This window comes from Phyllopteryx taeniolatus, chromosome 17 (genome assembly GCF_024500385.1).
Source record: "Phyllopteryx taeniolatus isolate TA_2022b chromosome 17, UOR_Ptae_1.2, whole genome shotgun sequence".
In the NCBI taxonomy this organism is placed as follows: Eukaryota; Metazoa; Chordata; class Actinopteri; order Syngnathiformes; family Syngnathidae; genus Phyllopteryx; species Phyllopteryx taeniolatus.
The window spans coordinates 11,933,025-11,942,873 of NC_084518.1; the positions used below are offsets into that span (position 1 = coordinate 11,933,025).

At 39.6% G+C, this 9,849-nt stretch overlaps 1 protein-coding gene across 3 annotated transcripts; it reads left to right on the plus strand.

The window, feature by feature from the left end:
- The first annotated feature begins 2,034 nt into the window (after positions 1-2,034).
- chek1 (checkpoint kinase 1) lies at positions 2,035-9,834 on the plus strand. Of its 3 annotated transcripts, XM_061752417.1 has the most exons (14): positions 2,035-2,193; positions 2,307-2,372; positions 3,196-3,310; positions 3,405-3,513; positions 4,035-4,099; positions 4,183-4,252; positions 5,176-5,364; positions 5,701-5,805; positions 5,884-5,967; positions 6,038-6,122; positions 6,204-6,372; positions 7,514-7,645; positions 9,258-9,359; positions 9,450-9,834. In XM_061752417.1, exons 2-14 carry the CDS (start codon positions 2,308-2,310, stop codon positions 9,543-9,545), a joined length of 1,386 nt encoding a protein of 461 aa, XP_061608401.1. In that variant the 5' UTR covers positions 2,035-2,193; position 2,307; the 3' UTR covers positions 9,546-9,834. The 3 variants fall into 3 exon arrangements, with proteins under 3 accessions (XP_061608401.1, XP_061608398.1, XP_061608400.1); XM_061752414.1 differs by having other exon boundaries at positions 5,701-5,967; XM_061752416.1 differs by having other exon boundaries at positions 2,045-2,233; positions 5,701-5,967.
- The last annotated feature ends 15 nt before the right edge of the window (positions 9,835-9,849 follow it).

The following is a 9,849-nucleotide window of genomic DNA, read 5'->3' on the forward strand; positions in this document are numbered from 1 at the left end:
TTGGATGAGCCAAAATCGAGAAGTTACTTATTGACGACAGGACAAATACAATTAGATCAATATTACTGTCAGAGATGACTCTGAAAATTTTGTAACATTGCAATATAGCTTACGGTCACATTCATTTCATTGAAATCGATTGTACGATCAAAGTGAAAGTAACGTCTTCATTTTTTATTAGGATACCCGTCACTGACTCATATTTGTGTTAGGAATACAGTGGAATTTAATGTTCAAATAAATGAAATTTGAATAGTGAGTAGCTGGTTTTGGTCTTGCTGTATGAATGAGGTCTATAATTATTGTATTAGTTAGGTCATCTTATACTATCTTTTCATTCTGTATTTCCTGCCATCATGTGAACATTTGCCCAAGCAAGACAAAGTACACTCGTTTCATCATTTCCCAAAAATGGAGGCGTAGCTGAACGGGGATTTGTTTACACGCTCATCCTGGTATTGATTGCGCACTGCGCGGGTTCAACTGACCCTCCAAGAATGCCCAGATTCTTTCTCCTGCTGTCTGCTGCAAAGTGAAACATAAAAGAACTTGACCTTTTAAAAACACAAAGGTAAACGGAGGACATCGCCCCAAAGACCATGCCTCAACCCCATAGAAAAAAAATCACGCAGCCACTGAGGCCTTGATTATCAGTGACGGTGTGAATGTGCCCTGCATTTGTAGTCTGTCTGTAGTGTTCTCTGAATTTCATCTGAAAGTCATCTGGGATTGTTTTTTTTTTTGTAATTTCACTTGAAAAAATTTTTTGGTTATTATTTCATTGGGTTTTCTGTCTAATTTGGTTACAGGTCCTCTGTGGTTTACGGTTTGTATGAGGTTTTGAGGTTACGAATGGCACGAAAATTAACTGTAAGAAGGAACACTCTGTTGTGAGGGGCCATAAGTGACCAAATTTAAGACTATGTCTAACACTCACTATCGAAAATGCTCTCTCACACGACTAAAATACAATAACTGAAAAATTATGCACTCACAGACCTGAGAGCGTTTCAGTTGTGTGTGTAATGGTGTTTCAGTTGTGTTTTAGAGCTTTTCAATATTATGTGCTAAAGGGTTTCAGTATTGTATGAGCGTTTGACTTTTGTGTGAGTGTTAAAGTAGTGTATGGGAAATCATCTTAGATGTGTGTGAAAGCATTTCAGTAGTGTGTGTGAGAGGTAATCCTGGATTATGTCCCTGATATAATGTCCTGTTTTTTGTTTTTGTTTTTTTCCATGTGTTTGTTTTATATTAATGGTCAATAAGTCGTTTTCATACGTTGGTCACACTCAGCCTTCGCCTATCAGTGACTTTTCAGTGTTATAACTTTTGGAAAAATGAAAAAAAACAAAAACAAAAAACCATTCTATTAGATGACATGTTTAACCTTTAGGAACTTGTATTGATACAGCTGAAGCACCTTAATAATAAAAATAATTAGGTCTGGTTTGTTCAGACATGGATTGTGACAGTGTTTCATGCACTTTGGGGCAGTAGACAAAGGTTTTTCAGTATGTCAATATTGCATATATTGTAATGCCCTCGAATGTTGTCAAGGAGGACACTGTCGCTGAAGCATTTCAGCCGCTTTATTCCCGGAGACAAATTCCTTGTGTGTTTTTGACCAACTTGGCAAATGTGATTTTGATCATGCACATTGATATAAAAGAGCTGCTATCGGCTACAACTCACGCCCAGTCACTCCCCACCCCAACGTTCAGCCTTAGATGTTCCTTTCCTCTTTCATCTTTGCTGACGTCACAATTGTCAAGAAACGGGGGCCGAGCCAGAAAATCTTACTATTACTGCGATTGCGTCAGCTATCGTGACATCGACGGAACTCCGTTGTAAACCGACAACGCGTGGCACTGTACGTGTTACATTTGGGGAAGTTGTAAAAATAACTTTGGAAAATCGGTAATGGCGTTACAAATGTGACTTATCAATTAGTCGGGTTTTTTTTTTAAGCTTAATGTAGTGTTTAAAAAAAAAATAATTCAATGCAACGAGCGCAATGAGAAAGTAAGCCAGGGGCAAGTAAAACGGAAGCGGAAGTGGCGACACGGCGGAAGTTAGCAAAACAAGAGCGCGAATTTGATCGTGCCTTGACACAGTAGCTGCTGTGTGAGACACGTAATGTACGTCAGTTGAATGTTTATGTGGACGAATTGGGAAGCGCTGCTAGTTTGGGAGGTACGTGGCTGCAATAGAGTCTCAATTTGTCACGTTGCAGGTAATAATAGGCAACATTTTAGCTGAAGTGATACGATATATGAACACATAATAACGGGTGCTTCTGTTTTTAGCATGGCGGTGCCGTTTGTACAGGACTGGGACCTTGTTCAGACACTTGGTGAAGGAGCTTATGGAGAGTAAGGATCCTTCTTTGTTTCACTTCTTTAATTAATTTCAGAAACACCTATTGCACTATTACTTAATTTACCCTAAAATTATGTGCGCTAATTACCGAAGACAGTGTTGTTTAGGAGTGTAAATACGCATCCCATGAGCAAATAATACTGCCTATTTCAGTTTTCATAGTTCTCCTAGGATCATACTGTATTTTTGGAAAAAAATAAAATAAATCCCCATTCATTTTCTATGCCAAGCCAATCACAAGACCCATATATACAAACCATTTACACTCGGGGAAAATTTATAATCTTCAATCAACCTAACTTTCATGTTAGGTTGATTGTTAATTTATTATGAATATTTGTGGGTTAAATAAAAATGAATTGGTGAGGTTTGCCTACGGAATGTTTGTTCCTCACCCGAGCAATAAAACGTTATCAGTCATCCAATAAAGTGTTTAGTCTATTTTAAACATGCTGCAGAGCAGCTGTTCTGAAACTTTTTACACCAAGTACCACCTAAAAAAACATTCTAAGCTCTTCAATTAATAATAACCAACATTAAAATACAGTAGTGCATGTGTAGTAAGCCCAAATGTTCAAAAATAAGACGATATTATTATAAACCACTGTAACATTATGAATAGTTTGAACATTTGCACCGCACTTAAATACGGGAAAAATGAAAAAAAAATACAGGAAAAATGAAAAAAAAAGTATCTAGTATGTAGTTAATCAAGATTAAAAGCAAACAGTTCTTAAAGATTAAATTCAACCACATTGCAATCACTGCCGCATAGTATTTGTTTTGTGACGTTCCTCTCTGTGTCCATGTGGTCAGAGTGAGGCTGCTGGTCAACAGACAGACTGAGGAGGCGGTCGCAGTCAAAGTGATCGACACTTCGCAAGCTAAAGAGTGTGCGGAAAACGTCAAGAAGGAAGTCTGCGTGCACAAGGCAGGATGTGACCTCCCATGCCATCCGTGACCGGGAAACATTTCAATGAACTAAATTAGTAATTGTGGGAACTATTTTTGCGCTTTTATTTCAGATACTGAACCACCACAACATTGTCCGTTTCTTTGGCCATCGTAAGGAAGGAACTACCGTCTACCTCTTTTTGGAGTACTGTACAGGAGGCGAGCTGTTTGACCGGATTGGTGAGACATTAATTCTAATTAACAAATTCAACACTAATTCAACTATAGAGTTAATTTTAAAAATGTGTTTCTACAAGTACTGTAAAAACTGTCATCCAATAAAAGCCTTCATGAAAGAGGCACTTTATTAAATGTTCATTTTTGTAAAGGCAGCTCTTGTATTTGATGTGATTACATTGTGCTGCCCCCAGTAATTACTGAATAGTAAATACATTTGAATATTGTATTTACTATCAGGTAAGTGTTGGGTGAAGGCAGCTATGGTGTGTTTTGATTGGAGAAGATTTTGTCTAGTTATGATTGTATTATTATGTTTTTTGTGTGTGTATACAGTTTGTGTACATCACATTGCTCAGTTTTTTTTTGTTTATATATATTTGTATTTGCTTGTATTTTGCCTTGTTTTACTCTGCAGTCTGCAGCCAGGTTGGCATTGCAAAAGAGAATCTGTTCTCAATTGCCTTACCTGGATAAATAATGCTTAAATAAATAAACATCATCAATCGAATTTCTTTCTGTAGAGCCCGATGTGGGAATGTCAGAGAAAGATGCTCACAAATTTTTCCAGCAACTTGTAGCCGCTGTGGTAAGAGAAACATGTTTAATGTGTGTACTGTAGCTCATGTGACCTCCTTGTTTCTGTGAGTACTAAAGTCATGCTTCTTGCAGGAGTACCTCCACAAAATCGGCATCACCCACAGAGACATAAAGCCAGAGAACATTTTGCTGGATGACAAAGGTAATAAACTATCAATCTACACATATGAAAATGCTGCATGAATAATACACAGAACATAAATTCAGTATTTCCACAAATAGCGGCATTTAATGACTCAACTACCAATCAGTGTGTGTGTGTGGGGGCGGGGGGTTATTTTTACAAATGAGATTTTAGAGTGAGAAACAATTTTATAGGTGTATTACAATTTGTGTTGGGTGTAACTGGACTTTAAAACAAAGTAAAAGGGATTATTATGAAGAAAGACAGAACAACAGTACTGGGACGATCATTGCTGTAAAATTATGTTTTAATCATGTGTAGGGAGCTGTTTACAACTTTTTTTTTTGGACTCCACAGTTTAATTGTTGTGAGGGTATTGTTTACATGCTTCGGTGCTGCTGTTTTGTTTAGTAACAGAATTCAAATGGGCTGAGCGATATAATATCCGTGTGTGAACAATAGCGTCTACGAACAGATATTAACAGTTACTACGCGTTTCTCTAATGGGATAACGGGGACATTTATTTTTCATTTGAGTAAATAATTTATGTGCAGGGCAGCACAGTATCGTAGAGGTTAGCACCTCTGCTTACCAGTTGAGCGTTCCCTGATTTGAATCTCAGCTCAGGTGTGGAGTATGCATGTTAGCTCTGTGCGTGCGTGGGTACTCCGGCTTCCTCCTACAGTCCAAAAACATGCATCCTAGTTTCATTGAATGCTCTCAATTGTCCATAGGTGTGAATGTGAGTGTGTTTTTCTATGTATGCACTGGGATTGGCTGGCAACCAGTCCAGGGTGAAAGCTGTTTCATGCCCATTGTCAACTGGGATAAGCTCCAGCTTGCCTGCAACTCTAATGAGGACAAGCGCTGTAGAAAATACAGTAGATGGATGGTTGTATGCATTCATCTGATTTTTATCTACTGTGCTTTGGCCTTCCAGACAACCTCAAGCTGTCCGATTTTGGCCTCGCAACCATGTTTCGCTTCAAAGGACGGGAGCGGCCGCTGAATCGTCTTTGCGGGACTCTCCCTTACGTCGCCCCAGAGCTATTGAGCCAGACCGAGTACAAAGCTCAGCCTGCAGATATCTGGGCTTGTGGGATAGTGCTGACTGCGATGCTGGCAGGAGGTAAGGCTCGCCACACACTAAGGGGTGACGCAGTCCTAAACCAACTGCAGTGTTCGGGGTTCGGCAGCTAGTTTTCAGGAGTGGCCGACCATCAACCACTGGTTTTGCTGCTGTGTGAAATTTTAATCGCCAGTGAATGGCATCGCAATGTCACTGGTGTAACGGCAAGTCAAAAAGGCTGTCGCGTCACTTATCTTTCACAACCAAAATATTTGTTCCCGGTTGCTGCCATTTTCAAGAAGTGCAATGTCTATGACTTGGGATAACAAAGGGCTTTTCTAAATCTGACATCCAAGTTTTGGTCCAAGCTTCTGCGTTTTTTATTTTTTTTATCAGAATTGCCGTGGGACCAGCCCTCTGAAATCTGTCAGGAGTATTCGGATTGGCTTAAGAAGAAAACGTATCTGCCACCCTGGAAGAAAATACAGCCAATGACTCTCTGTAAGTCCTCAACGTGTAAATGTCTCCCTTTCATGTGTGTGTGTGTGTGTGTGCGAGACTCCTTTTTCTTTTTATCAGGTTTGTTGTCCAAGTTACTGTTGCCCAACCCAGAAGAACGCATCACCATTGCGAACATCCAGAAAGACCGCTGGTTCGCTCAAGGTAAGTCTTAAAGGAGCCTTAAACTTAACATGCTGGTTCGATTACAGTTAATAATGGTATTTTTGTACAGGGGTGAAACAGCCACTAGGTTCTCTAAGCTCAGGTGCCAACAAATACCACAGAGCCGATGATGGAGTCCTATCGCGAACCAGCAGGTGAATACTCTACTCTCTTTCTTTTCTTTTTATACTTTTTTGGGTGCTCCCGATGTCAACATTACGGTAACGTCTCTGCAGCGATGACAGGATGCAGTTCTCCAGCTCCCAGCCCGACCTGGCCATGGGAGGCTGGGAAGCCATGCTGTTCATTGGCCAATCGGACGGTCAGGTCAGCTTTTCTCAACCTACCAAACCCGAGCATATGCTGCTGGGCAGTCAGCTGCTGGGAACGCCGGGAGCCAGTCAGGTGACTTCCGAGTCCTTTATTTGTGCTCTTTTCCCTTATATTTCGGAGCCTTTATTGAGCCGAATCACATATTTTAAGTTAGAAATCTCTCAGCACACCGTCGAACAAAAAAGTCGCACAAAATGGGTTAAGTCGACCACAAAAACGTCTGTAAGTGATTTTTAAGACACTATTATATGTGTAATGTACATATAACATGTATGAGTGAGGTGAATGATAGTCAGCTGGATTTTTATTTTTATTTTTTTTACCTTACCTAAAATGGTAATCGCTAGAGCGCGAATGCTAACCGTTTAGCAAAGGCTGATTTTTGTCGACTCAAATTCTGTACAGAGTTTAAACCATACAGTCAGTACCAACATATGCAGTTTAAAGATAGAAGCCCAGCCCTCATAAATAAAAGTAAAATGCACATTGGTAGTTAAAAAATAATAATGTTTTTGGGGTAGGGGGCGGCGATTACTCGAGTACTCGACGAAATCTACAGGATAATCGATTCTAAAAAGATGCAGTAGTGACAGCCCTAGTATACACTGGACACTAGCATATTCGCAGTTCGGTACCTTCAGTTTCACCAATTCAGTTGTTTTTTTTCAAATTTGTTTTATATGTGTGTGTGTGTGTGTGTGTGTATGTGTATATATATATATTTGGGGGGATCAATGCCCATTTTTCGTGGAAAACTCGAATATCGTACATCATATAGCCCTGCTTATTCAAGAATTTTTGTGGTTAAAAAATATGTATATATTTCAAAGCAATTAAATTATTTGCAGATTTTTGCTATTCACAGCCACGCTGCGTCCCTGTCCATGGTATCTACTGAAATAATGATGATCTTTTCAATTAACTTACTCAATGTAAAATCTGGGCCTGTTAGTTGAACACAAAGTTAAGTATTATTCTGTTGTATGAATGGCAACAGGTTAATTGTAGCTTCTGCCATTTAGTGGAAGAACATTTAATTGTTCTGCCTATCACCACACATTGTTGATGTAGATACAGTCGATGAACAATAATACATTATTTGTAGTAAATAAATAATAATTTTCTGACCAATTGAGTAAAATTTGCCGTGGCACACCTGATGATGTCTCTCTAAAGAATACTTTTTAAATCTTTCCTCACTCTGTGGACGCAGACCCCGTGGCAAAGATTAGTGCGCCGATTGACGCGTTTCTTCACCTCTGAGAGTGCTGACACCTCGCTGGCTTCGCTAAAAGGCGCCTGCGACAGCCTGGCCCTCTGCTACAAACTCACCGGCAAGAATCAGGTATGTGTACGCCATACCCTTAGTGTCCATTTGGAAGATTACTTGGAAGCACTACAGTTTTAGACTTTGAAAACCTGATCTGGCATGCTTTACAATTAGGAGTGCTAAGGACGATGTCCATCTGACTATTTGTGTTAGTGTGGTCGTTTTTGTACAGTTGCTGTCTTCAACAGTATAGTGTATTTCACTACTCTGCAGCAACAAGTAGAGGGCGCCATTAGAATGCTGTTTAAACAAGTTGCCACAGAACTCAAAACAGGATGTAGAAGGAAAACAAAGTGGTCGAAAAATGGAGTGAGGTTCTCCATGTTCATGTGTGTGTGCATGTTCATGCATGCGTTCAACTGCTCGTTTGCATGTGTGTGTTCCTATGTTTTGTGTGCACGTGCTTGTTGGGGGTGGGTTCTCTTCGTGTGCACGTTTTCGCCCGCACCTGTTTGTGTTCCTGTGTGTTCGTCTGCACTTGTTTGTGTTTTTCATGTGAGTGTGTTTGTGTCCGCATTTTAGTGTTAAAGTGCGCAATGGCTGCAACTAACGAATATTTTAATAATCGATTAATCTGTCAATTAGTTTTTCCATTAATTGATGTTTTTTCTATATATATTTCCATCCCTTTATTCACAAACAGGACATTAATTTGATAGTGATTCAGTCACTGGTTTGCTCCATTCACATGTTAGAAAGTAGGCAAAAATGCTTATCATTGTTTTCCAAAGTGAAAGCAGATGTTTGCAAACGTCTTATTTTGATTAAACACAAAGATAATCAGTTTGCCTTTATGAAGGACTGCAGTAATCTGACAATATTTACTGTTGAGAGGCCGAAATTCCAAATATTTAGACACATTTATGTTTAGAACTGGACCTCTAAACAATTAATCGATTATCAAAATAGTTGTCGATTAATTTGATAATTGACTAGTTGTTGATTAATCGTTTAACTGTTGCACCTCTAATGCGTTTTCATGTGCACCTGTTCGTGTTTCTTTCTCTGTGTTTTCCTGTCGTGTGCGCATGGTAGTGTAAGTGTGCACCTGTTCACTTGGGAGCGCTAATGTAAAGTGCCGCTCAACAAATGTTTGATATTAGTTGTCTGTCAATAACTAATTCACTAATCCATCTCTTGTACCAAATCATGCAAAAGAGCCAGTTAATTAACACACTGCACATTGTGCTCATACACGCGGTCTCAGAGGGAGAACACACCGTGATTGCCGTGGAAAATGTTTTGATAATTTAAACAGCTCGCCAGGCATCCACGCCAATCACGACCGATCACATTTGCCCGTCGTGTCTCCCCACTTTTTCTCACGACCATCCCGTTTTGGCAACGGTGGCCTGAAACGGGGCTGCTGTGGCTGCCTTGAGCATAGTGTAAATGTAGCTTTTTTTAGTTCTCCATTGCTGTGGTCATACAAAATTCCCTATCCAATCCGCAAATTCATCGACTTCCACCTTGTTAGTACCGTAATGTATTAATTCGGAAACCGAAGTTAAGCTTTCAGAACATGGTGTGCGTGCGTGTGTGTGTGCGTGTGTGTGTGTGTGTGTGTGTGTGTGTGTGTGTGTGTGTGTGTTATTTTAACACATGTTAACCTCTCTTTGCCCCTCAGGTGACTGTGAGCACACTGGACAAACGCAATAGCAAACTCACTTTCAAAGTCCACTTACTGGAAATGAATAAAAGAGTGCTGTTAGACTTTAGGCTGTCCAAGGTGGGTTTTATTATACAGTTTGAGTAATTAAACAACAAACAAAAGGTAATTGACACAATATCATCCAATGTCATAATTGTGTGTGTTCAGGGTGATGGTTTGGAGTTCAAGCGCCTCTTCTTGAAGATAAAGCAGAAGTTGTGCGACATCATCTGCACTCAGAAGAATGCATTTTCTATTACATGAGGCTACTGGTGACTAAACATGAACATGACAGTGAAGGAGGGCGGTACCTGTATATATGTAGCTGTTAATTGTTTAATGCAATGTTTTAAATGCGTTCTCTTCAAGTGTCCTTCTGTTTCTTCGTTATGGTTTGTGTTTGTCCCCCCACTTCCTGTTGTCATGATTGGTTTTTAGAAATAACTCAGACATGCTATGCCAACAATCCATATAGAGGTTACATCTCTGTTCAGCCTTTGTTCTAATTTTGCTGTTACTGTTCAATATCTTTAATAAATTATTTTGAAAAATATGTTTTTGACAGACA

What these genes read in the sequence shown, in the direction of transcription:
- chek1 (XM_061752414.1), top strand. Translation starts at nt 2,308, where the DNA reads ATGGCGGTGCCGTTTGTACAGGACTGGGACCTTGTTCAGACACTTGGT. An exon ending in AGGAAGTCTGCGTGCACAAG is followed by an intron (nt 3,311 to 3,404) that starts GCAGGATGTGAC and finishes CTTTTATTTCAG; the next exon opens with ATACTGAACCACCACAACAT. An exon ending in AGCAACTTGTAGCCGCTGTG is followed by an intron (nt 4,100 to 4,182) that starts GTAAGAGAAACA and finishes TGCTTCTTGCAG; the next exon opens with GAGTACCTCCACAAAATCGG.